Source organism: Bombus impatiens, unplaced genomic scaffold (assembly GCF_000188095.3).
Source record: "Bombus impatiens unplaced genomic scaffold, BIMP_2.2 scf_0637, whole genome shotgun sequence".
Taxonomy (NCBI): Eukaryota; Metazoa; Arthropoda; class Insecta; order Hymenoptera; family Apidae; genus Bombus; species Bombus impatiens.
Window position 1 is genome coordinate 1,986,250 of NT_177056.1, and position 27,858 is coordinate 2,014,107.

A 27,858-nucleotide genomic window follows, 5' to 3' on the forward strand; every position below is an offset into this window, starting at 1 on the left:
TCCATATTGATGAATAAATATTTTCAGTACAATAATGTAATTACTGCAGTTAAGATTTCATTTCTTTTCTTGATTTTTTTAATTTTTAATGAAAGATTAAAAAAGATATTAACTATTCTTTCGCACCTCACTACAAAAAAGAATTAGTCTTTTTAGTGCAACCTGCGCTTATAATTGTGAAGTAATAAATTTCCAATTTATTAATATTGAATACTGTAATTAGTTCATTGGGTGAAAGAAAAGGAAAGAAACGAGCCATAAATTTTTCTGTTATCCAATTCTTATTTTGTTTGTGCAAGTAAATACAATCTCTTACATAATCAGTACATGTTGATGCAAAATATGGTTTCCTCGTGGAAACGGCAATATCGCCAATTTAAAACGTAAGGAACAAGAGTCCTAAATTTCTTATTCTTTAGCTATTTCTTTTTTTTTTTTTTTCATCGCGGAAGTTTCAATTTTATTTCGTCAGTGTAAAAGTGCTTTCCCCTCTTACTTAAGAGTATTATGGATTAATTTGATTCAGTATTACAATATTAACATTCCAAGACATTCACACGAGGATGAGAAATTCCAGTGCCATTTTACGGATATAAATTTTCGTCTTTCATCGTGTTTTCTTCTTTTTCTTCGAGACATTAATGTATTCCACGCATTTCTTGCAAAAAAACGACTCACCGAGAAAATAACATTGAAATCGCATCATACCAATTACACACGAGTTCCCTACGCCTTTCTTTTTTTAAAGACACGAAGCCGGAACGATACATATATATTACGAAACATTCTTCACATGCCAACGAGCATTACACGCAAAGCACTTGATCCACGTTTTTATTTTATAACGCAGGACGAAAGAACAAAGGAGCCGGTTTCTACAGCGACATTGTTTTCTGGTGATAAAATTTAAAAACTTCATAATCTTCTTGTATTTTTTCCTCTTCTCCGTTTTACGTGCCGATTCGATGAACATAATTCTATCGAAGGTCGCATACCGTTGTACAACACTAAATCACAAGTGCACCAATTGATTGTATCGTTTCTAGTACAATAAACTCTGATTGGATTCTGACGTCTTCGTTCGACATAAAAATCAATCGCTAAAATGTGTGTCATATAGTCATATGACTCCACTTGATCAAAAGTGAACGAACACGTCACGATTGCACCGTTTTATTATGAGATCAAAGTTTATTGTATAGTATTTTTGTTTTTTACTTCCCTAATCTTAATTACACATTCACATATATTTTGTCGTATAAAGTTTTAAATATATATAATTGAGTGACAAGACCTTTTTTCTCCTTTAATTACACGTTATTCACCTAAATGGAAGTATATTTTTTTTGTTTGAAGGATGGGTGAGTAGAAAGATATTCTAAACACATTTCTCTATGCCCTCAGATCAAGTCTACAAAGATCACATTTTTGCCAAAAAACAAATGGCAGTTGTGAATCTCTGTACACTCAAATATATCTCGTAAAATGATAGTGATTTACTAAGTCTTTGCTTGGATAAAATCATTCTTGTTTCTCCACGTTTTCTTCTTTTTTTCTGTTCTTTGAATGGGGATTAATAGCACTAGAAATATGGCGTACGAGGTAGCCACAAAGTTCTTCTAGCCATTTCTTTCCTTTTTCTTTCACACGAATATATATTTTTAAGTAATCACATCATATAGGTATTGCTTTTTATGTTTTTGTCCAGCATAAACAGAAAACTTTTTGGTTCCCCGTTCAACATCCGATACTGTGTATTCGATCTTCAATAATATATCCATCTTATCCATCCTGTTTTACCACTTACTGTGATTTCTGTACGCATCTATATTATAATATATGGTGTCTAAGAGGAAGGTAAATTCCACTTGTGCAGTCTTTTTTTTTTCATTTTTGGTTTTAAGTAATTAATGCGAGATACATCGGTGCAAGAGATCCTTTGGGTTATCCGGAAGTTTGCGTTAAATTCACTCCCTTCCTCTTTTACAGTAACTGTGGATACATTTTACACAATAGCTCGTATGTTAAATGACTGTCGGTAAATCGTATAAATGTCACCTATGATTGCACTCTGTTGCGACGGTGAATTATTTTTTTTTCTTTTTTTATAACACAAACGCTAATTTGTACTACATATAGATATACACGAATAATTCTACGCATTTACAATTATTTTATCCAAACGAGGCCGTCAGAACAGAGGACTTGTACATTCGTTCCATTTGTTCTTTCTTTTTCGAGACAAATACGCGAATTGATCTATTAAAGATTCATTAAAGATGATCGACCGATCATTTAAACGAGTATAACACGTCTATAAATAGAAATTTAAAATCTTGAAAATTAACAACATGATTATATAAGTAACAAAGTAATTTAAAAAAATCATTACTACATCGTCGTTACAATATAAAGAATTTAATATCTTTCTAAATGTAGGAATGTTTTTATGGTTTTCCCTTCATTTTTTTCCTTTTTTTTATTAACGACTTAACAAGAACTTTGAAAAATTTCAATCAACAATTATCCAAAAGAAAAGAGGAGGAAAATGACAAACTTACGGCAGAGTTAATTTCTGCTTCACGATAATTTTCAATACTGATTCGGTACTGGAGCAACGATAGGTGTCATTTCCACGTTTTAATTATTACTATGCCAGTGATAATATCATCTGAAACATACACGCTTTTATTATATTATCAAACAGATTCCATCATTTTTTTTTCGTTTCTTTCTTTTTTTCCCCTTTAAATTCATACAAGCATTCGATGCGAAATTTTGCATATCTGCCCCCTTAAAGTATCTTCTACAATAAATAAAAAAAAGTTTGTATTAATTTGCTACAACATAAAAAATATTAATCGTTTCAAACCCAATCATATCCTCAGTTATGACAATTCAATGAACTTAGGATATGCATAGAAATTATTTCATATAGTTACAGTGTTTTGGAAGTATCTTTGTTAGTTAATCATCCCCTAATAACATAAATATTATTACGAACAATGGAGTATAGAATGCATATAAAACTAGAGTGTAGAAGAACAAACGTTTTCTACTATACATCACACTGGATGGATCGTACAGCAAGGCAGTTCCGTGTACTGTGAGATTTATTACTTGATATGCGATGCGCACATAAATAACTAACAAAGTTAGCCGTTGTACTGAGATAAGTCAGATACTAATGCTTACGATTTCAATATGAAATAATATACGCTAGAATAAAAATGTGCAGAGTCATTTGATGGATTAGATTTTTTTTCATTTTCTTTTCCCCATTATGTTCGATCCAAGTATAATGATAAATTGGCATTTAAGTCACGTATGCGCGCGACTCATTTAAGGCTTGAATATGTCTTTGACTCGTCCCAAAATCTGAGCAAATTTGTTCATGCTTCAAAAAAGTCCTTGCAAACACGTAAGTGTTAAGAAGAACACGGAAGTTCTTCAAAGTGTTTTAGCTTTTTCAAGTAAATCGTTAATGAATTTCTGAAACATATAAATAAAGAGATGAACTTCCGTTAGTGACAAGGCCCCAGTTTATCAATCAAATTATTCCTCTAGAACCATAGGTACACTATAATCGAGCTTATTAATTCATTAAAAATACTAGATATTATTTTCAGGTATATATTAGTCACAAAGTATTAAATTTTAGGAGAAAGAATATTGTTACAACGAATAATTGCAAATTTATCAAGACAAGCTTAGGAGCTGCACTTACATTTACATCATGTGGTGGTTTCTTTGTATCAACCAGTAACTCCTATAACAACAAAATAAAACAATAGCAATAATTAATGTATATCAGCTTTGATAACAACCATCTAATCTAATGTACAAATACATACCTGCAAAAATCTTCGTCTATGATCATCACTGTCCATATCAAGAAGTTCATCTATATCTATTTCAACTTCCCGATTTTTACCATTTTCATTCTGTCAATGAACGAAAATTGATAAATAATTTATATCTATGTAATAACTTCTAGTTACAAAGAGATTAATTTTAAACTTACAACTGATTCATATAGTTTTTCTAGCTCATCAAAGAGCCACATTTCAACTGCAAGTCTTTTACGGATAAGAGACATCTGATGAGAGCCATACTTGGCTGTTAAGAATTTTTCCCTGCGTTCCTTTACCTCACCCTTTTCACTGAAAGCTACATGCAGATTCGCACGTGCAGGACTGCGTTCTGCTGTAAGTACTCCACCTCCTTCCATTATAAACTACTGAATAATTAGAAAAAGAAAAATTAAAAAATATATAAAAAATTGTGCAATAAAGAATTGTATGAAGAAAGAAAATAAAAAATGCAAGATACATTTGTTAGTATAGTATTCTTAAAGAATTTATTTAAACATTGTATTATGTATGATATATGTGTTTAATGGGACATGTTAATAAAACAGTTAGAATAATAGAGAAAAGGATAAGAAACAAGAAAAAGAAATAGTATATAGAAAATACACAAATTTTTAATATTGTATATAGCATAGAATATGCTTATACAAAAAATAATTGCATAAAGTAATAGTATATAATAAGTTTCAATCTATATTTATATTATTATGCGGAAAAAATTTATAAAAAAAATGAAAAAAAGCTAAATAGAAATTTTGTTTTTTTATTTCTTAATACAATTTTTTTCTTTCTTTTATAGAAAAATTATAACTTATAACTAAGGTGTACCGGTTAGAGGAAGGATCATACGATGATAATGTACGGTAAAAGTAAAAAAGAAATGTGGGAACGAAATTCTTTCTTCACGGAGTCACATCCGTTCCCACAGACTTAATTATGTGCGCGATTTATTTGATAAAAAGTAGCCGCGTGATCGATCATTGACAAACCGAATCGAATTAATCGGAGCGAATAATTATAGCGCCCAAACCAAGTCGTAAATCATAAGCATACAAAAATTTATTTCTCTTTAACTATATGCGTTTACGCACATGTTGGCTGCGTTTTGCATGCTACAATAAACAATAGGCTTATTATCTGAAGTTATTGAATGCAAATGCAGCCTCGATGAGACGCGACGCTTTGATTACACAAACAGCTCGAGAGCATCGAAATAAAACTACTAAGAATACTTTGATAAAACTGTGAGCCGGCGAATTAAAATGAAAGAAAAAAAAAAGATGCCGACACTCTTGTAAATAAAGCGACATTAGTGGATTCGTACTTTGCATTTTAATAAATGATCACCGACTCATGTCAGCATAAGTATAAACAAAGATCAAGTCAATTATCTACCTAGGACTCAATAAAATTAATAGAGAAACGAGAGAGAAAGAAATATTGTTAGCGCGCCATCGTATGATCACTTGATATTACTTACACTCACTGCTCCTATTTCAGAACGTACACTATTCGAGCCGTAATACAGTATCGTAATGCCAGAATCCATACGAATAATAAACTTTCCTGAAGTTCCTCGACTATGATAAAACTTACACTAACTATGATTACCATAGGATGCTCGAAATATCACTATCTTATAGCAAATTACAGTAAGAATTGGCTAGGAACATTACAGCGTGGGAAGCATATATAGTGACATTGTTGTCGATATGTATCGATAATCGACAATATCAGATCGCAGAAAATTTTTATATTTGAACCATTTAAAATTTTAAATTATTCTAACTTAACGTAGGATTTTAAAATTAATTTATCTTTAATATCTCTGATTCTGATGTTAAATATAGACTTTGTAAAATGTGCTAGATTGGGTAAATGAGTAGTATCATTTCTAATATTAATATCCTAAGTACATTAAAGAAGTTGAACATTAAAAAATAATAAAAACTATTGAGTGTGAAATAAACAAAGGAATATTGAAATAATTATAAAGTCAAAGATTGATGAAAACTTATTTATTAATCAGAAACAAATCAATCTTGGCTTGCATCAACATTTTCTGTCTGTAAACCTTTGAAAGAAGCAACTGGTATGTACGTAACAAGGGTGTACAATTTGTTTGCAGAATCTTCATCATCATTCCTTCTTCTGCTCAATCGTACACGAACTCTGAATGGTACATTTCTAGAAATATACAATGTAAATTAATAATATAAAATACCAAAAAATTCAGACAGTGACAGTCCAATCATAAATAGTTATAAATTAAATCAAACCCAGAAATATATAAAATTTACCTGATTCCCTTAGACCACAGTTGTTTGTTGAGTCGTGTATCAATCCTCACATCTGGAGTTCCCATTTGTTTTTCAGCAAATTTGCGAATTTCTTTGATAGCTCGTGGAGCACGTTTTTTAAATCCAACTCCGTGGAGACGTTTGTGGAGATTCACTGTATATTCACGAGTGACAACCTCGTTAATAGCACTTTTGCTTTTCTTCTCCTTAGATTTGGCCATTTTGTACTGAAAATAAAAATTGTCAAATTTACAGTTACAACGTGACATAACCAAATTTATTATAGTAAAAAAAGAGGAATATATAAAATAATTCTTAATTAAAAAGAAACTAAATACAAAACATACATTCTTACAGCACTAATATATATAATAAAATATTAAGTTTTACAGTTGTCTAAATTATTTTATATACAGGAAGAGTAGTAAACAAAACAGCGTTACACTCGTATATTCTAATTATAAAGCATGTTATATTATCGACGATAATATTAAACTCGTGTTATTGTGCAGTAATTAATCGATATAATTATACCGAAACTTATTTACTATTAATAATAAACAGCCGGATGTTCTCTGATTTTATTTGAAGTAAAAATGACAATACCTTTCTGTTCTATGGCTGAACGTAAAAGAACTGAAGTTCTTCGCGTTCCTAAACCCATCAATTTCTAACGGTAATATTTTGATAAAACCTAACCTATAAAATGTATTTGTAAGGCAAATGAATTTGCTAGTAACTTATGATATTATGTATTTGATATATAAATAAAAATTATTCGTATTTAGTACTGTTTTTACATTTTTCCCATGAAGCCATTTAAAGCGCGTATGTTCATTTCTTGTATTACGTAAAGTATAAATTTAATCTTCAGAGAAAATCAATATTCTATAATTATATTTATATCCTATATATATACTGTCATAAGATAAACAACATATTTTTCATAAATCAAAAGTAGATAGGATAATATACTGATTTAGTAGTTTCAGTAGTTTATAAAACATTTTCAGTGAAATTCGATTACACTTTTTCGCTAAATGTCTCTTTAATCAATACTATATCTTTAACTAATACTTTATTAATATTCGAAAACGTAGCTTACTATGTTCTAATGTATTATAAATCAGATATTAGAATTTAGTGCTCCTCAGATTTTTATTATGAGTACTGGGCGACTCTACTCGTTGGGCAGAGTATGGTTTCTTGAATTACATAAAATATAAATTTAACCAATAAATAAATTAATATTTTATAACTATATTTCTTCCTTATATACATATATATAATTCTAAATATATATATATATGTGTGTATATATATATATATATATATATATATATATACTTTATTTCAATGATACAATCTTTTCATAAATGAAAAGTAGATAAAGTGACCTATTATTAATTTTGCTTTTTATTAAGTGAAACATTTATAAAAACTTTTTATTAAAATTAAGTTTGAAAGAATAACAAAGATAACTTTATAAACTAATAAATGTATATAATTAATGGCATATTTATTTCTTTACAATTGATACTTTATTAATAGACTGTGGATTTTAATGCATTTTTATATTTTTGTGGGCATAAATAAAGAAATAGAAATATAAATGGAAATTTGTTTCATCTATTGCATATTATGGATATTTTTACATATTATATGCATTTGTAGAATATATATAATATATCTATATAATATAGTATAAGGAATAAAAACCCAATATAAGAAGCTGGAAATAAGAACACAACAATCTCTTTGTACTTAACAGAAACTGGGTCTGGAAACGTAGAAGGAAGATTTTAACAGTAAGGATTCCAGTCTAGATATAATATATGGCGTAAGAAAGATCGCGCCACGATAGCTTCGAGGACGCTTGCAATGGTGCAAAATGGAGTCTATTAACCTGTGATGTTGATACAATTGTTTTTAATTATAAAAAAGCTTTTCATGGAATTAAAATGGCTGGTAAAGTGTGGAATACAGATATATGGAAAGCATGGGATAAACATGGAAAAAATGATTTGTAAGTGGTTAACGTCCGAAAGTGCGTTCGATTAATATTGAATTGATATTGCATACTTCTGTGCAATTGATGGTTGCAACTTATCTCTCCTGTTTCTCGCTCTTCTGAAGAGTTAATTGTCAATTAACAACTGTTTGCAGCCTCAAGTTAATCAAGCACAAATTTAAGGAAGGCAACACTGCAGGTGAGATTATAAGAATTTCTCTTAACAGCTTGAGCCATGTTTCCACACAAAGTGACAATTTTACGCGCGCTGAAATCTATCAATGTTACACTTATCATATCATCAACGTTTCCATCTGTTTATGAAATAAACGATGTTCACATAGAAAATATTTCTCCCTGTTTGTTATCTGAGGAATATATTCCGAAAAGTAAAAATTTATGAAATGTATTTAAGCGCCAACGTTTCCTTATATTCTTTTATCTATGAATGTAAATAATTAGAGTGTGGATTTTTATGCAAATACATATTTTAATGAAAAACCTCAGTGGAAAATTGTTCTACACATTGAATATTGTAAAAAGTAAAAGAGTTTATATATGTGAATAAAATATAATTTTGAACTATTTTGTATTTCAATCAAATTAATAAAAAGTTGATTCTCAAGTTCTTTGTTAATTTTGCATTATTTTTAATTTTGATATATGTAACTGTAAATTATAAATTATGAGGAATTGCATTTTTGAGATACATTTTACAATATATAATTATCATTTGATAGTTCTATATTTTTAACATATTTATGTGGTGTTATCTTTAATTTTAGAATGGAGAAGAGGATTATACGAATTAATTTCAAATGGAATCCGTGGGAACATAAAAAAGGACAATGTTGTTCAGACATTAGGTGAACTAACGGTAAGATCAATGGTTAATGACAATATTACAATAATTCATTTTTACAACTGTTAGTCTATTTTAGTTCTCTTTTATTTAAAATATATTTATTTGCAGAATATTGATGGAGCAATACCATCTGCAATAGTGGATATATTTACACTGATAGATGCGGAAGCACATAATGAAGAAAGGAATAATTTTTATTATCTTGTAAAAGAATCAGAAAAGGTATCATTTTATAGGATAACAAAAGTGACTGAACTACTGGCTACATATTAAGATATTTCTAATGACATAATTAATTTGTCATTTGCTTTCTATATAGTTTCTCACAGATAGAATATTGAAGGAACGTTTAGAAATTGATACATTGCAAGATGTAGGAACTTTAAAAAACAAGAATTTCCAAATCAAATTTATTAAAGTGAAGACAAAATTGTAGTATGTATTTTTTCCTATTTGTTTAAGTAAAATATTCAATATAAAAATTAAACTAATGAAGGGAAATCTATATAAAATATTTATTTACAGTTATAAACAACGGAAATTTAATTTATTTCGGGAGGAAAGCGAAGGATATTCTAAACTTATAGTGGAATTGAATCAGGAACGTCCAGAAAGTGAAGTAGCATCAATTTTGGAAATTGTTAAGTCTCTTATTGGTAAAAAAAATTTTGTTCCGATATATTCTGAATTGTATATTTTAAATGGATGGAACTATATGTATATCATTCTTTTAGGATATTTTAATCTTGACCCTAATAGGGTACTCGATATTTTATTAGAAACTTTTGAGAATCGACCTCAAGATGATGCGCTTTTTATCCCTTTAATTCGGTCATATATGAGTGACCAACAGGTACTCTGCGAAGTTTTAGGATTTAAATATTGTTCAACCGTCAATGCTACTCCATTTTCATTGCAAAAAGTCACTGCACTCATGTTACAACATGGTGTTATTAAATTAGATGATATATTGCCTTGGTTGGTGCCAGATGATAAAACTATTATTAAAGAACACGAACAGGCAATGAAACAGGCGAAAGATTATGTTCGCAAATTAAGCGTAATCTCTACGAAAGACAAAGAGGACGTACCAGAGGAGAAAGAAACTCCACAGGTATCTAAACAGGTATAATTATATTTTATTAAAGATCTTATTAACGCCATTATTTTTTTAAAAGGATAAATACACAAGTAATCAGAAGTTCGGGTTATGCGAAGCACTTTTAGAGACAGGAGCTTGGGAAGTAGCACAAAATTTATTCAATCGATTACCCGAACACAGTTTCACCGATCAACGTCCAATTGCATTAGCGCTGTGCAAAATGATTCAATCTCTTATCGAACCCGTTTATCGCAAGTAAATTCCATTCTAATACTTTCGTTACAGAGAATTCAATTAAACAAATTTAGAGTATGTTTTTATAGTTAAATTCTGTTACTGTACCTGCTACATTATATTTCAGAAATTGTATAATATCGCCAAAATTACAAGGTAGGAGAGTTCCACAATTAAAGAGCTCTCTTGCTCCGAAACTAATCGAGAGTCTCGAGGAGATCCACGATCAATTATTACCAATGCTTATAGTCCTTGGTCCCAATCTACATCATGATCCTGTTCTAATGTACAAAATCATGCGATTGTGTCATGCGGCCATAAAACAGTGTCCGTTAGATTCCAATAAGCAACCAATTGATAAAAATAACAATTTGTATTACGATGTGTTGACTATTCTCGATGTGGCGTTACTGCCATCGTTATCGTTTATGGACTGTAACTGTTGCGTTGCCGAAGAATTGTGGAATATCTTAAAATACTATCCATATCAAAATCGATATTGTTTATACGCTCGATGGAAAAACGATACACCTTTGCAACATGCTGCTCTTTTAAGAAAACGAGCAGATGCGCAAAAGAAAATTAAGTCTATCATGAAAAGAGTGAGTAAGGAAACCATAAAGCCCGTAGGGAGGTCAATAGGCAAACTTACACATTCTTCGCCCGGTGTATTGTTCGATTATATTCTTATACAAATCCAATTGTATGATAATCTTATAGGTATGTAAATAATTTTATGATACATTCGTAAACTTGGAGGTTTTCATTTTAAATAATTTTTACTATTTCATGTGTTACAGGACCTGTTGTAGATTCCCTAAAATATTTGACTAACATTTCTTATGATGTACTTGGTTACTGTCTTGTGGAAGCTTTAGCTGGTGCTGACAGAGATAGGTTTAAACATGATGGCACCAGCATATCTCTTTGGCTCCAATCCCTTGCTTCGTTTTGTGGAGCCATATTTAAGAAGTATAATATTGAACTTACTGGTTTGCTACAGTATGTAGCTAATCAACTTAAAGCACAAAAAAGGTACGTTGTATATAAGAAACTAATTTCTTTTCAGTTAGTTTGTAACTGTCTAGATTTTGTACAAGTTCTCGTTCATTTTTATGATGTAATAATTACTTAATTGAATATTGAGTATAATGCGAGAAGTTCAGAAATTTTTAAGCTAATTAAGAATAATTATCATTAATGTGATATTCTTAATCCCTTTTTGATTTTTCCTACTGTAGGATCTTACTACAATTAGTTTATTTAAAATGGATTAAACAGATATTGGTTAAACAGGAAACAATACTTGTTTAACGTGAACTAAATACAATAACGTATTAGAATTAAGACAACTAAATAGTTAATTTGCAACTCTCGTCAGCACGCTTCCAACGCTCTCTCTCACGCGGACTACACTCTTTCGACAACACTAGCAACACTATCTCGACAACGCAATTTGCACTCTCTGACTTCTCGATTCACATTCTCTGACTTCTCAACTAACACTGACTGTTAATTCGTCTTTCTCCCTTAGCATCCCTTTGTCTTTTCTCTAAGCCCCACTACGCACGTGTTCTGTAACCGCTCGTGGCCAGGGTCATGCCCCCGTAACTATTCGATTGACGGACCGGCGATACATTGATGAGCCTGTCGGCACTTAGGTTTTCTCGCGACATTGTTTATGGTTTGCCTGATATCTCTTAGGCTTCTCATCCACGATACTACATTAATAAATTACGAGCTTTTTTCCGTTAACAACAGAAAGCTTTTACTAAATATATATTATGCTCTTATGGCTCATACACTTGAATACATAGAAATTATCAATTGTATTTCAATTCTGCTTAAGATTTATCCAGACAAACAGTGTATTTTTTAAATAGAGAGTTTCTTTAAACATGTGTGATTTAGTACTACGTGTAATATGGCAACAGAGATATTCGAAAGAAACCAAAAAGATTTAGATACGAATTTCGATGCACTGTTTGTAATTTCAGAATAATTATTGCTCACAAAACATGAAAAAAATTCAATCGAATTGTAACAAATATACTATGAAGACTTTTTAATTGCAGTGAACATACATACACTATCATTCTGCCATAATAGTTCCTAAATGGAAACATCTAGTATCACTGAGTAAATAAAATTTACAAACTTTTCATTGCAATGGAACTTTACCAATGATGATTCCAAATGTGTGGCAATATAAGATTCTCTCTTCATTTTTTTAAAACGTATCTTTGGTTGTAATATATTTTCGTTTTTTATATATTGAGCTACTTAAAATTCAATAAAAATACAAATAATTGAAGAACAGTGGAATAAATTTTATGGATTTTATTCTGCACTTCTGTATTAACAATCCATTATTGCAATATTTTTACGAAATGCGAATTTTCTATTTTGGTATAATAAGATATAAATGGTTTTTGGCATATACGTTCATATACATTTTATTGATAAAGGAAACTGAAAAAATGACTAAAAACAGTTGTGGGAAAGGGAAACATAGATACTGAATACTGAATCAACCTGTGTAAGTAAAACATAAATGGATAGGAAAATGAAACACCTTAGCATCGAACATTATAATTTGCAAGCAAATATAAAGATCATAGAGAAACTCGCATTTATAATATATTAAATACAATAATTTAAAATTCTATTACTGATAAAAAGAGAGCTATACATCGTAAAAATATCAATTATCTTAAGATGTCAACAACATGGAATAATAGTATTTGATAGAAATGTTTGATCAAAGATATCTAAGTAGAACAAGAGCTGAAAAAGCTACTGAGTTCAGATTTAAAGAATACAATTAGTGAGAAATATTGCCACTAATGCTATGAAAGCCTAGAAGGACAAGGTAAATACTGAATATTTGTAGTAAAACTTGCTTTGGTATTTATTTAAGAGATTTTAATATTGATAAAGCATGTTGCAAACATATTAAAATATTTCGAATTGTACTTTTTCTTCCTAGGTATTAAAAGTTTGTAAAAAAAGAGAGAAATATTAAAATTTTAATTAATGGACAAAAGGCTTTGGATAATATAATTTGAACAGAACAGATATAGAACAAAAGGTGATAAAGGCTAAGCAAATGTATGAATCTCTGCAATAAAAAGTATGAAATGAGGATTCCTTATAATAGTTTTCAAAGGAACAGTAGAGATGTTTATTGCAAAATACAACACTAGTTATATTAAAAAAAGAAAGAATTAACACAGATTATAAATCTGTCATACATTAAAAAATAGCATTATTAGTAGATTTGTATTTTGTAGAAAATACGGAGACAGGATTTAAGTCTTATCGCTATAGATTTAAAAATGAAGGAAAAAGAGAAAAATTATTTGATAATTTTTAGATATATAAGTTCATTTATATTATAACATTATATAAAAATCTCATAACTATTAAAATTACGCATATATTCTCTTACGCAATAATCTCATTTCTTATGTTTTCATTTATCATATTCCAATTTTTATTTTTAAAGTTATTTAAAAGTATTTGTTAGCAATCATTTTTATTCGTAAAGTATTGATAGTAGTATTCGTAAAGTATCTTGCATAATAATGCCTACGAAAACCGCGTAATATTGCGCAATGGGAATAATAAACTTGAGATAAATAATAGTTATCTTATTGTTCACTTTTATTTTCAGCCTAGATTTATTAATATTGAAAGAAATAGTACAAAAGATGGCGGGTATCGAAGCCGCTGAGGAGATGACTTCGGATCAGTTAGATGCCATGGCAGGTGGAGACTTATTAAAAAATGAAGTAATTTCATTAATATATTTAATTACACTATACATAAATATCTATTATAAAGATGTTTTACAATTATACAAAATGTTCCAGGCTGGTTACTTCAGTCAAGTACGCAATACAAAGAAATCATCGCAACGTTTAAAAGAAGCTCTAGCTGAACATGATCTTGCTGTAGCACTATGTCTTTTAATGGCACAGCAAAAACACTGTGTTGTGTATAGGGAAACAGATAAATCTCATCTTAAACTCGTGGGTAAGCATTATAATAATATTTTTAATATTTTATTCTTTTAATATTTACAAAAAAATTTATTTGCAAATTGTGTACTTAAAATCATAGGAAAACTATATGATCAGTGTCAAGATACATTAGTTCAATTTGGTACTTTCTTGGGATCCACTATGACAGTAGATGAATATGTAGAAAGACTTCCCTCCATACATTCTATGCTCCAGGACAATCATATACATTCTGATGTCGCATTTTTTCTTGCAAGACCAATGTTTGCACATGCCATTAATGTAAGTTTCTTCTTGTATCTTGTATAATAAATATTACAATTGTATATGAGAAAATAGCGATTACATTAATCGATAAAGATATAATTACCAATTTAGGAAGTATTGTTATTGAACAGATCTTGAATTTTACATGTTGTTCTCAGATTAAGTATGATGCCCTACGTAAAGCTGATCCAAATTATAAAAAGATGTCAACTGCTATGAAGCAAGCAAAGTACGCAGAAGCTGCACAAGCAGTTATGGCACCTGTTGCTCAGTCAGTCAGACCTTTACATCCATTGAAAGTATGGGAGGATATCTCGCCACAGTTCCTGGTGACATTTTGGTCCTTATCTATGTACGATTTGTATGTTCCTGTGGAGAGTTACCAGAGAGAAATTAACAAATTAAAGCAACTCGCGGCACAAAGCGCCGATTCCAAAGATGTGGTGTGTTAATACCTTTTCATTCTAACAGCAATTTTTATAGTTCGCTTTTAAATTAATATACCTTTTTCTTTTTTTCAGAATGTTAGCAAGGGAAAGAAAGAGCAAGAAAGATATACAACTCTAATTGAGAAACTACAAGATGAAAGGAGAAAACAGGAAGAGCACGTTGAAAAAGTATTTGCATATCTAAGGTAAAATTTGTTCAATTTAATATTTATATGCTCTGTGGAAAAACTTTTTAATAATATTGTTTTATTAATATCACTTTATTAGACAAGAGAAAGATACATGGTTTTTATCTCGAAGCGCAAAATCAGCGAAAAATGAAACGATAACGCAATTTCTACAACTGTGTTTGTTTCCTCGATGTACATTTACAACCGTGGATGCCATGTATTGCGCCAAATTCGTTCATACTATACATTCTTTAAAGACTGCAAATTTTTCAACCCTTCTTTGCTATGACAGAGTAAGTGTATACTTTATTAGAAATTTACTCACTTTATGTATTACATATTGCATTATTTATCACGTAATATTTAATCTTATAGCTTTTCTGTGATATAACATATTCAGTTACCTCATGTACCGAAAACGAAGCGAATCGTTATGGAAGATTTTTATGCGCCATGCTGGAAACGGTAATGAGGTGGCACTCTGAGAAAGCCATATTCGATAAGGTATATTATTTTATAACATACTCAATAAATCCAGATGATTTTATATGTTTATCTTTCTTTTAGGAATGTAGCAATTATCCGGGATTTGTAACAAAATTTCGAGTTAGCAATCAATTCTCTGAAGCCAATGATATGGTAGGATTTGAAAATTACAGACACGTGTGTCACAAATGGCATTACAAAATTACAAAGGTAATGGTTTTATGTGATAAAATTCTTTTTTAACTGTAGATTAATATGCATCATTTATACAGGCGATTGTAGTTTGTCTGGATTCTAAGGACTACGTACAAATAAGAAATTCCTTGATAATATTAATAAAAATATTACCACATTTCCCTGTTCTGGCAAAATTATCTCAAATTCTTGAACGTAAAGTAGAAAAAGTGAGAGAGGAGGAACGTGGACAACGCCAAGATTTGCACGTACTAGCAACGTCGTACAGTGGCCAATTAAAAGCCAAAACTCCAAACATGATTCGCGAAGCAGATTTTCATCACGTAGGGGATAAGGTCTGCCTTATTTTTATTTCATTTTTATTTTCCTTACTTAAAAATCAATTTTTATATTTATCTAATAGACTGGAAAAGCACAAGATACTTCAAATAGTGATAATTCGGATAAAGCTGGCGATGGAATATCGAGTAAAGAAATTACAAACGGCGACTCTAGGATAGAGAAAGAGAGTAAGGATCAGCGAGAAAAACGAAGTGCATCGAATCAATTGCATCAGTAAGTCGAGCGACACATATTTCAATTTTTACTTCGAAAATAATCAGAAGATTTTATCGAGCTTTTATTAAATATAGTGACAGCTCGGAAAAAATTAGAAAAAAAGAAGAAAGCAAGGAAAGTTCTGAAGGAAAAGATAAACATTTAAAAAAGGACGAGATTAAGGAAGAGGACACGATAGATAAAAAAGACCGAAAATACTATAAAGTAACTATAAATTGGTTGAAAAATTATTCTATATAGTGTAATAAGTGCATTGTCATGTCATTAATTTAATTACAGGAGGAACACTATTACGGCAGTGGTGTAGATAATTTAGACCGTGACCTTTCTAGTGTATCAAATAGTAGTGCTAGTTCTGGACCCACACAAGATGGATCAGATAGAGGTTTGCATTAAAAAGTTCTAAATATTGCCATTACATAATCACAGTTTCTTATAATATCTTTTAGAGAATATAAAGTTGTGTCAACTGCTGACACAATAAAAGAAAGTACTTAGGCAAAAAATACGTGTATTACATATATATATATATTCCAATTTATTCCAAATTACAAAACCGATAATCTTTAATTTCAGATGCCAAAAGAAGAAAAGTTGAGAATGTACAAAAGGTGAGAATTATTAAATTTTACAATAATATTTTTCCTATATATTTGTGTAATTTGATTTTTAATGTTAACAGGAGGGTAGACGTGCTGAGGGAAGTCTTGACAAAAAAGAGCGCTCGAGTAAAGGCAAAATAAGGGACGAACAGAAAGAATTGCGCAGAGAAAAGAAATTTGCACGAAAAAGGGTATGCCTCAAATTTTTAATAAATGACACATTAATAACATATTCTAGTTTTTTCGTATCTTGCAGGATAGGACAGACGAATCAGCAGTCACGACCGAACAGAAAAGAAGAAAAGATGATGAGAAAGGTAAACATTTTTTCAAATAATATAAAATCTGTTCTAACATCAATCTCTTTATATAAATAATGAGGATGGTTTTCAGCAAAAGGAACACATCAAAATGGTGATATCCCGGAGCATAGGGAAAAACATCATTATAACAAGGTTAGTAATTCTAATTGAAATTTTTCACTATTCATGTATCGAAGATATAAGAAATTGTATCTTTATTAAGATACATTCGAATAATTTCGAATACTTCATTCGTATTATATTCGATTGAATAGATTTTCTAAGGTATTTGCGTATTGTTGAAATGGTCATAAGTAGGTCATTACTTGTCTTTCCCATATGTACAGAAAACATAAAGAACTTGAAAGAGACTTGCGTGTAACAGTCCTATTGATAGAAACGTAGAAGATAACACATTTCGTAAAGAACGTGCCACACTTTTTTTTCGTAAATCCCGTTACATCAGTCTTACATTTTGTCCTAAACATTTCTGCCCATAAATTAACTTTTTAATCATTTTTCTAACACTATTCCTTGACCCCTTAGTTGATAAAGACGTCCGCTTCGAGTACATTGAAAAGACGAAATGGGAGACAATAGCAAAGACCAGAAAAACTAGGTGATACTATCAAATACCCAAACGCCAATTGCAGGATAGCATGGCATTCAGAAGATTCATATGAGAATGTATTTTCAGGAAAAGTCACCCTACACAAAGGAACGTACTCATGAACGGGAGGGCCGCGAAAGCCGGGACAAACAATATCCTTTGACGATACATATTAATAGGCAGAGAAAATATCGCAGTTCTTTAACATAAGAAAATTTCCATTTTCAATTATTTAAAAAAATAGAGAAATATGATCCTTAATTTTGAGTACTAGGAGAAGTTCGGATCCCAAACGAAGATGATGTACAACAATGGAAAAAATTTGACTTAACATTTTATATACTACGTTTGGTGTTGCATGTAATTAAGGTAGAATTCAAATAATAAAGAAAAAAGATAGCGAATAAATTGTATATTATATTAACGTCCAATTTTATAAAATAAAGTAGGTAACAAAAGCACTTTGGTACATGTTCTATTCAGTCTTAAATTTGTACATACGATTCGAATTTTATATAATTTATAATAGGACTTATCGATCACCGCAATAAAAATTCATTGATGCGGCACTTGTTTCATTCATTATTGTTCCCGATTCTTCCTTAATAATCGAGAAGAAATATTACGTTTCTTTCTGTATAAAAAAAATCAGCATAAATATTTTATTATACAAATTACATTTATATATCTTTTTTTCAGTTTTTTTCATTTTACTTCTATTAGATTACTGTAACTATAATATCATGGAGAGTTGTTGATGAAATTATAATAATACTGATCCGCTTTCAAACTTTCTTCCTCTAGACGTTTAAGTCTCATCTTCGCATCCTGGAGAATATCTTCCGTTGAACTACTTTCGCTAATAACTGTATTTGTATTAACAGTTTGAGTTGGAACTTCTATGTTAATGGGTCTTAATGAACGTATTCCTTCTACTTGTTGAGACAACTGAAGAGCCCGTTGTGTTATCTGTTCTATTCTTAATTGTTGATCTTGGATAAGAGCATTTAATTCTTCCTTCTCTCTAGTAAGAACCTCAATTTTATCCTCTTGTTTTATATCGTTTACAATATCTGTTTGTATTTCAATGTTTCGTAAATAATGATTAGATGATTCTACCAGATCTTCAGTTTGTACACCTTTCTGATCACATGTTTTTTTTAATTGTTCTTCTAATTTTTTATGGTCATCTTGCTCCCTTTGCAATCTATGTAAATCAGAATGTGTAATAACAAAAAAGAAATTGTTAATTTTATGAATATTAATGTTATAAATCATATATTATACCTATCTGCTTCTTGTAACAACAATCTTTCCTTTGATGTTAATTCCATTTCTTTTTGCAAAACTTGTCGTTCATTATTTTGCCTTCTTTCTTTTAGTTGTTTTTCTTTCAAACTCATATTATGCATAATATTCTATAAAAAAGATTTATATTTTGTTATTTTATTTCAGTTGAACTAATTATAGAATAAAAATTTGTATTACCTGAACTTGATGCAATTTTATATTTAATGTTGCTAGTTGTTGCTCAATGAACATTGCCTGTTCTTTTAACATCATTTCTCTCTTGCGCAGCTTATTGTCGACTATTTGTTTGTGCATGGATATTTTCCTTTTCAATGCAACTAATTTTTCTACATATAAACTGTGAGCTTGCCAAGAAAATTCAGTTTGCGTGGACTCATTACAAAGAGATATATTTTCTCTTATAGGCACATCATTGTGTATGTTATAGGAAAACATAGTTATACACTTTAATATGCATAAAAGCAAAGGCATATCATTTTCTATGTACTGCGATATAACATACTGTCCTTTAGGATCATGCGGATTGATACCTAATGTTTCCAAAACATGCAATATATAATCACTTTGCAATTTTTCATTACTCTCCTCCTTGCTGCCATCGGTTTTTTGAACTGTCTTAGTAGAAAAGTTAATTAACAGAGGTGCTTCACTAGCAAATACAGATAGTGTGTATGCGTAATTGTGATTAAATAAATATTCTGCTACTAGTAAATCATAAACGTACTGTTTCGCAGATTTGGGCTCATCATTTTTTAAAACAACATCTTTGTTTTTTAATGCATTTATTAAATTTTGACGAAGATGCGTTCTTATGTTTGATATTATCCCACATTTTTCAAACCTTGAAACATAAAACCAAATAATAAAATACGAGTTATTATTTATTTAACCTTAAAATTTCTTCGTAGTAATTTTCAAATTTTATAAAGCTTACCATTTGTACAAAGTAGAATAATATTCTGGGTCCATATTACATTAAAAATCTGAAATAATTATTATAAAAGCTTCTCTATAAAAGACTCAATTTATTTATTATTTAGTAAACACTGTTGTATATGTATACAAAGTTTATATCCCATATGTTATATATCGATCTGTCGATAATATTCAAATAATAACGGTTCTAAAGCGATAAATACAACATTTATATAAATATATATTAATTTATTACGCATATAGTTCTTCAAAAATTGCTTACATTTATGTACATTCTATAGGAATATCCTATATAAATTAAGTATCATAATTATACTAAGTATTTTTGAGAATATAATTATAAAAGTAGAACCTCGTTGGAAACGTTCATACTATGTGCATTCTGCGCAATTTTGTACTTTCAAATATTTCTTACAGATTTCCTATAGATGTAAATTTCTTACAGATGCATAAAAATCCGCAATCTAATCATAATTATCATTAATACACTAAATTAAATGGATATTTATGTATATTCAACCAGTAAAACAACCCGCAAAATGATCCTTAGCGTACAAATAAAATGGAATTTGATGCGTCCGAAGAATACTATTTAATCTGGCTTAACTGAACTGTTACATGCAAGCTTAGAAACAGAACATTTTGTTTCGAAATTTACATTGTTGTATAATATTTAATCAGGTTGATATATAATGTTAATGGACAGTAATTAAGTAACATTATAAAATAATAAATTAATAATTCTATAAAGTATGATACATTTCAAAACATGTAAAGAAACTAGACATTTTTTATTAAATTAAATCAATATTAAATAAAACGTCTGATTTTCGGCGTTCGCCGGAAAAAGTTCTTGACGTCTCGATGTCAAAGTCTACAATGCCACATGAAATGGATGACGTCTCTCAGACGTCATTGTATGCCAAGGGGTTAACAATATCTTAAAAAAATATAGAAACACTAGCTGCATATATTATAGCAAAATACAATCTGAAAAATATCAAACGAAAGTACATTTGAAAGACATATATATTAAAATTTTGTACAAGTTTCATTTACAAAAATCTATCTCGCACGATTGTTTATAATACTGAAATAAATATAATAGTAATAGCTGCCTTATTATTAGTTTATTATCATTAATTTATTATTATTAATATTAGTTGCCGATTTTGTTTTTTTCATAAACTCGTATCTCGTTGGTAATCGCTTTCTTATGGGCAAACCTTGAATCAGTCTCTTCCAATTTCCATAAACTCGTTTCTCTTGATTTCTTTAGTTCGCTTAATTGCCTCAACTTGTTCAACTTCCCAAGCTTCTCGTAAAACATCTTCGTATTCAGAAAAGATTATGTTCTTACTTGAAATTATAAGTAGTAACGAAATAATAAGTTGCATCATTCTTGTGATGTATACATTATTAAGGTTTTTTACAAAATGATTTATAACTTCGTTTTACGGTTTAAAATATTTTAGTCTTCTTTACTTCTGTTTTCTTATGTTTCGCCCGTTTATTAGTTGCCGATTTTGTTTCTTCCGTAAACTCGTATCTCGTTGCTAGTCGTTCTCTTATAAGCAAACCTTGAATCAGCCTCTTCCAATTTCCGTAAACTCGTTTCTCTTGCTTTTCTTTAGTTCGTTTAATTGCTTCAACTTGTTCAGCTTCCCAAGCTTCTCGTAAAATATCTTCGTATTCAGAACAAACGACGTAACCTTCGAGTGCAGGAACTGCACCCATACTTCCAAAATTAAAGCCTACTACAGCTGGTGCACAATCAATATTAAGCTTTCGTGCTATTCGATTCAATCCTGGAACTACATCATGATACACATATTAGTCTTAGTTTTCCATGTTTATCAATCATTTCAATCATACATTTGCTGGTACATTTTTATACATATGGTACGTAATATGTATCAATTAATTCCTTAGGAACTTACGATTTATATGAACGGTGCCTTTTGGAAGCATACGTTGTTTAAATAAATCAACATTTCCATACTCATTTCGTGGAACAATACCATCCTTGGCTACTGGTGGTTCATATTCCATAGTTTGCCATTCACCAAATAATTCCAGTGGTGAGTCCTTAATTTTCATTCCTGAAAGCTATTGTAATTAAATTATTTTACAAATTTGATTATTACAGAATAAATATTTACGAATGAAGAGATTGAAATAGTTATATATACTTTATCGTATTTTGGACGAGCTTTGACTATTTTATAGGCCTCTTGATTTGGTTTTACGACTCTGGCTTCTTTTAGCCAAGTTTCTCTTGAACGAATAGTATGTACACAGTGGCGAGAGTAAATGGCTTCACCAGTAGAAGTATGTCCTAAGGGCACACAATCCGGAGGATACAATGCTTCAAATTTGAGTAAATGTCTTTGAATAACGTACAATGGATGACCTTTGATCTCGCTAAGCGTTCTAGGCAAAGGCTGCTCCAACTCCCTAGAATAAATGAAACTGTCAGATAAAGAAGTATTGTGATAAGTAAAAATATTTAAATATATAAAATACCTTTGTAATAGCATTTCATCTTCAGCTCTAGAAATAGTAGTATTTTTTTCTTTCCAATAAGACAAGGTTTCAAGCCACCATTTTTCATCAACTCGTTGCTTACGTGTTACTGTAAGCCATTGTGCACAGTAGCGTCTAGTCACGTCTTTTATTAAACCTTCAGAATTCCAAGCTACTACATACAATACAGGCTTTGTTGCTTTTTTCTATAACAGAGTGCAATTGTTATTACCATACTTCAGTAGATATAATATGAATTGGTTCATAAATTACTTACATATATTTCAGATATGCAATGGATTTTTTCATCCAATACACTTGTACAAATCCAACTTTCTTCTGATTCTAAATATATTTCAGCCCAAATATCTTGCCTTTCCTTTGTTTTGTTTGTTTGATCTTCACTATCAGAGGATACTAATTTTCTGTTTTTTTTAATAGTGTTCTTAGAACTTTGTGATGCCTCTTCTTTATCATTACTCTTCCTCACTGAACGTTTTGGTTTTGGCTGAAATTCTGCTTCAGAATCTGTTGAATCTTTTTCTATATAATATTTTGATTTTGTGCCATCAACCTTTGAAGACAAGTCTGTAGACTTTCTTGCTTTATTATCTTCAGAATTGATATTAACTTTCCGAGATCTTAATTGTCTTAAACTAGACATACTCTTTTCCTGTTCTGCAGATCTAGATTCATCTTTTTTTTCAGTACTTTTAGTATTTGATTTTTTAGTTGCTTTGCTTTCACTGTTAGAGTCTTTACTAGTATCAGATTTATTTTTGCCCTTATAAGTCTGCAATTTCGAATGTAAAATTTTAGCTGCTCTTTTTTTGGCTTCTGCATTAGCATTTTTTTTGGCCTCAGAACTATTTTGAATCACATTTGTTTTATCAAAAGCTACCTCTTTTTCTTCCTTTTTCTTTGAACTTCTCTTTTTAGTTACATTAGATTTATCTTTCCCCGCAGTTTCCAGCTCTTTATCTAATTTAAAAAGTGGGTTATTACTATATATCCGATGAGGAGGACAAAGAGAGATAACCAATCTACAATTTAACCCCAATGCTCTCAATGTAGCAACGTATAATAATATCAATTCTTTATAGTTAGAAACTTTCTTGTCTTTCAATATTTTCAATAAAGTTTCTTTATCTATTTGTTTATTACCATTACTTACAACAGGCTCAAATGTAAATACATGTATAAACCACTTTGTAAACTTTTCTAGATATATGAGATCAATTCTATCTTTTGGATAATTTGAAGTAGAAATCAATGATAATACACCAGCCATTATTTCAGGCTGATTTATCTGGTCATTTAAACGAAAGCCATAAGCCAACCAACAAAGCAATCCTACTTTCTCTACTAATATCTGAGCATCTCTTAATCGTTTCTTCAAGATTGCTTTCAAATCTGGCTTCCCTTTCTTCTTTCTGTTAAGCATTAAACAAGTACCTGGTAAAACAATCTTGACACCATCTTTTGGAATAGTGTATTCATTAGGAGGCTCAGTGTCTTCCTCGTTCTTTATTATTGCATCTTCAGAGCCTTTTTTGAAGAGTGAACCTATACTACACTCACCTTGGAGCAAAAGTTCATTTATTTCATTAGACGATGTAGTATCTTTTACCTCTTTTTTTACTTTTTGTCCATTTTCCTCTTTTTCTTGTAATATGGAATGGTCTGAATGTGATTCTTTCTTTTCAATGTTCTCATCGTTCTGTTTAAATTTTTGCGAATATTCTAAGTTTTTCAAGACCTGAGTGAAAAGTTCGATATTGTCTGTTTGACTGACATCCTCGAGATCCTCGTCATCGGTGCTCTCATCTTCAGTGTCAATCCGATCCTCAACCTTCGCAGCATCAAGCTTCTTTTTCGCGAAGAAACTAGAATTCAAATTAATTTTCCGTGGATCAACCAGAAACTCATTACTGCTATCAGAACTATCGTCTTCTGATAAACCATTCATTTCAAAAACGCTTTAAAAGCAAAAATTTTCCTTGTTACGAATTAATTTCTTGCCAACGTCTTGTATCACATTGCAACAGTTTCTTCGTTCCAAAATGTACGAAATCATGTCTTGTTTATTATATTTACTGAAATCACAATTATAAATAGAATTTTAAGTACCAACAGTGATATCATGCTTTTATATTGTGAAATTATTTTTATTTATTGAAATGTTATCTGAGTACATAAAAGATTACAGATAAATGCGTATGTACCTAACTCATATGCGCATATACGTATATGCACACAAGCCCAACAAAGTTTGAGAAAAACTTGTGTCCGTATCTAGTATTATATGAAATACATTTTCTATTCTTGAGACCCTATCCCTTTTTGCAAATTCATTATCATTATTTACTAGTAATGAATAAATTAAAATTTATTAATTTCTTTTCAAAAAGGTATTCAGTAGATTTCGGTAAAAGAATGGAGAAAACTATTGTATTTTATTAGATTTCCTCGACTTAAATGAATATACAAAATCTGAGAATAGTTAGTCAATCACATAAATCGAAAATCTGGTTATTAAAAAAGAACAATATTAAACATATTTTTATTAATTCAAAAATTTCCTATCTATTTTGTATGTGTATATAAGATTAAAAAAATATCTGTAACGGTTTACTATATCTCCATCAGAGGGCATTTTTGATATATCGATAGGTCACTCTTCAAAATAAGTGAACCTAGACCATAAATTCTATTTAAACTCTGTCGAAGGGACGCTTCTCCTTCATTTTAGATTTCGTCGATAATGGTGAGGTAAGAGTATTTTATATTTTATATAATCCACAGTCATCACGTGCATCGTTACGAAATATCATACAAATACGACATTTTTCAAGCAACAGATATTTCAGCATATCATTTACCATTATATTTTCTTTAATTTGCTATTGCTTCCTCAGAATTTTGATTTTATATTTTATGTGATGATACGTAAATAGTCTCGTTCGTATGAGTATTTCTTGATTACAACCTAGAAATACGACTCTGAATATTTTAACCTGTATTCGATTGATTTTCCTGATTTAATTTAATGAATCATTTGGAATTCGATTTATTTTTTCTTCTAGAGTTAGTTTAAAACGTTAAAATTAGTCAGAAACGTGCTTTGGATGTCCTCTTGCTGATCAACTTTAGTTTCGGCTTGTTTGCAAGTTTTCTGGTGAGTATTATTTCTTTAAAACAAGTTTAACAAAGTATTTATTTCAAAAATAGAATATCTATTTTTAATTTTATTGCATTAGCTTGTTGTCTGCTGTGATTTTCAATTTTCACTTCATTCTTCTCTAGTTATTTTTCAGTAATTTTCTGAATTTCATATTTTTATTCTCACGTTAGATCATCTCAGATTAATTTTTCAAACGCGAATTTCATTAAAAATTAGTATTTTATATGATGACATGATACTGCCCCAGTCTGAGTATTATATGAGCGATTCAGTTTCCTGAAGAGATTTATAAAAATATGTATTCAATTTATTTAATTGAGAAGTATGTAAGTTGAGTTTGTTTTTCTTTCTAGGGAAAAAATGCAAGAAATAGAGTTGCAATACATTATAATAAATTCCATTGATAATCTTGGTAAGTTTTTCTTAAATAGAGTAAAATATAATTTTAAATTAAATCTTTTTTTTAATGATTTATTTGAATGAAATATGATGATTTATATAGACCGCCCCGGTCAAGCAGAAATATAATGTAGATATTATGAATCTGAATATTTATTATATCGAATATGATTTTTACTCGTAATCTTTAATAAGAAATATATAACAATATCTGTTTACTTATTTCAGATGCAAACAATGAAAATGGTTGAATATGTATCACACCTATAATAATATAATATGTATAGTATATAAATAACTATGGGATAAAGAAGATATATAACATGAGATAGGAAAAAATTTAAACTTTGAAAAAGAAAAGAAAGATATTAGGAAGGTAATTTAAAAGCAGTTTATTTTACAACATAGGCATAAAAGTATTACAAAAATGTTTTATGATGAGTAATTTAAAAGTTATCCCTGTCTTACATGCAAAAATGGAGATATTCTTTCACTGATATAAGAATTTAATATTATGAAGTTTTGCTAGTAATGTATTTTAATTATGATTAATTCGAATTATTACTTTGCAGGAAAGATGTATTCATGAAAACAATAATTAAACCATGGAACCTTTTTTTTGAAGATAGGAAGGTAAATAATTTTTTTATTAATAGATATTTCCAAATTGCAATAGTTTCTTTATGATGATATTTGACAAGCATATGTCTGAGTAAATTTGATGTTACTTTTTTTGCTGATTACAATTTATTATTGCAATTAAGTTGTAAAATATATATTTTTTAATTTAAAAAGTCTAACATCTGTTTTTTTACCAGATTTTATAATTTACTTGAACATGATGTGTATCATTACTTTTTCAAACAGGTGAGTAACCGTATAAAAAGAATATAATTTTATTAGGAATTAAGATGATGATCTAATAATATACGCTAATATGATTTATTATAAAATGACTACATCTTGCCCTCACTGAATTGCAACTTTAATTTATGCAATTTTAATATAAATATGTTGATTTTAAAAAACTTATTTTTTGTCCATAGGTGTTTTGCACATATATTAATTACAAAGTTTAATACCAGAAGACAAATAATAAAAAGGTACAGTATGTTAAATAATTAAATAAAAAAAATTCAAATTCTGTTACTATAGTGATGCTTTTAATATACGCTATGAGCTTTAGTGATAATTAGTTTTTTCCACTGAATTTGAACTATATATATATTTTAAATTATTTAATGATATAAAACCTAATGTATTATTAATTTTTGTTTTAGATAAACTTGGAAGACGGGAATTGAATACCAATATGGATTTGTTCTTAAACTAATTAAGTCACATGTATATATACCTTTTATGAATATATACGATTTTCTAACTAAAAACTTTTGTTCTTATATGTATATATTTCTCTACAATTTATACAATACAGTAAGAAAGATAGAAGGATA

General features: G+C 29.5%; 5 protein-coding genes and 1 long non-coding RNA gene across 11 annotated transcripts; 2 read left to right on the top strand and 4 right to left on the bottom strand.

The window, feature by feature from the left end:
• Positions 1–262: 262 nt before the first annotated feature.
• LOC100740301 (protein phosphatase 1 regulatory subunit 14B) lies at positions 263–5,496 on the bottom strand. 2 transcript variants are annotated; one of them, XM_012389169.3, is made up of 5 exons: positions 5,353–5,496; positions 4,025–4,240; positions 3,855–3,944; positions 3,728–3,769; positions 263–2,671 (listed from the first exon to the last, which is right to left on the bottom strand). In XM_012389169.3, exons 2-5 carry the CDS (start codon positions 4,229–4,231, stop codon positions 2,651–2,653), a joined length of 360 nt encoding a protein of 119 aa, XP_012244592.1. In that variant the 5' UTR covers positions 4,232–4,240; positions 5,353–5,496; the 3' UTR covers positions 263–2,650. The 2 variants fall into 2 exon arrangements, with proteins under 2 accessions (XP_012244592.1, XP_003491806.1); XM_003491758.4 differs by having other exon boundaries at positions 424–3,492.
• A 378-nt stretch (positions 5,497–5,874) lies between these two features.
• On the bottom strand, positions 5,875–6,886 carry LOC100740424 (60S ribosomal protein L31). The gene is made up of 3 exons (XM_003491759.4): positions 6,779–6,886; positions 6,173–6,399; positions 5,875–6,059 (listed from the first exon to the last, which is right to left on the bottom strand). The coding sequence occupies exons 2-3, from the start codon at positions 6,391–6,393 to the stop codon at positions 5,909–5,911; spliced, it is 372 nt and encodes a 123-aa protein (XP_003491807.1). The 5' UTR covers positions 6,394–6,399; positions 6,779–6,886; the 3' UTR covers positions 5,875–5,908.
• A 1,124-nt stretch (positions 6,887–8,010) lies between these two features.
• On the top strand, positions 8,011–18,507 carry LOC100743356 (THO complex subunit 2). 4 transcript variants are annotated; one of them, XR_001102513.3, is made up of 29 exons: positions 8,011–8,198; positions 8,339–8,382; positions 8,969–9,060; positions 9,157–9,270; positions 9,368–9,483; positions 9,574–9,704; positions 9,783–10,162; positions 10,227–10,405; positions 10,512–11,104; positions 11,185–11,419; positions 14,061–14,178; positions 14,260–14,422; positions 14,510–14,691; positions 14,835–15,119; positions 15,198–15,310; positions 15,393–15,588; positions 15,671–15,799; positions 15,863–15,991; positions 16,054–16,311; positions 16,380–16,531; positions 16,609–16,738; positions 16,814–16,919; positions 17,111–17,145; positions 17,217–17,327; positions 17,393–17,453; positions 17,530–17,591; positions 17,985–18,057; positions 18,136–18,200; positions 18,320–18,507. XR_001102513.3 is itself a non-coding variant. In XM_003491783.4 (28 exons), exons 1-28 carry the CDS (start codon positions 8,134–8,136, stop codon positions 18,348–18,350), a joined length of 4,275 nt encoding a protein of 1,424 aa, XP_003491831.2. In that variant the 5' UTR covers positions 8,011–8,133; the 3' UTR covers positions 18,351–18,468. The 4 variants fall into 4 exon arrangements, 3 of the variants coding, with proteins under 3 accessions (XP_003491831.2, XP_012244594.1, XP_012244593.1); XM_003491783.4 differs by lacking the exon at positions 17,985–18,057 and having other exon boundaries at positions 18,320–18,468; XM_012389171.3 differs by lacking the exon at positions 17,985–18,057 and having other exon boundaries at positions 16,054–16,299; positions 18,320–18,468.
• On the bottom strand, positions 18,446–20,768 carry LOC100740184 (Golgi resident protein GCP60-like). Its single transcript, XM_003491757.3, has 4 exons — positions 20,294–20,768; positions 19,537–20,200; positions 19,336–19,466; positions 18,446–19,255 (listed from the first exon to the last, which is right to left on the bottom strand). Exons 1-4 carry the CDS (start codon positions 20,326–20,328, stop codon positions 18,790–18,792), a joined length of 1,296 nt encoding a protein of 431 aa, XP_003491805.1. The 5' UTR covers positions 20,329–20,768; the 3' UTR covers positions 18,446–18,789.
• A 146-nt stretch (positions 20,769–20,914) lies between these two features.
• Positions 20,915–25,048, bottom strand: LOC100743476 (DNA repair protein complementing XP-C cells homolog). 2 transcript variants are annotated; one of them, XM_003491784.4, is made up of 6 exons: positions 23,099–25,048; positions 22,822–23,027; positions 22,488–22,752; positions 22,236–22,404; positions 21,806–22,109; positions 20,915–21,451 (listed from the first exon to the last, which is right to left on the bottom strand). In XM_003491784.4, the coding sequence occupies exons 1-6, from the start codon at positions 24,788–24,790 to the stop codon at positions 21,421–21,423; spliced, it is 2,667 nt and encodes an 888-aa protein (XP_003491832.2). In that variant the 5' UTR covers positions 24,791–25,048; the 3' UTR covers positions 20,915–21,420. The 2 variants fall into 2 exon arrangements, with proteins under 2 accessions (XP_003491832.2, XP_024225468.1); XM_024369700.2 differs by having other exon boundaries at positions 21,246–21,684; positions 21,715–22,109; positions 23,099–25,047.
• A 405-nt stretch (positions 25,049–25,453) lies between these two features.
• Positions 25,454–27,444, top strand: LOC112213369. Its single transcript, XR_002947275.2, has 6 exons — positions 25,454–25,593; positions 25,908–25,999; positions 26,359–26,417; positions 26,633–26,780; positions 26,977–27,037; positions 27,223–27,444. It is a non-coding gene; the product is annotated as an uncharacterized LOC112213369 (long non-coding RNA).
• Positions 27,445–27,858: the final 414 nt, after the last annotated feature.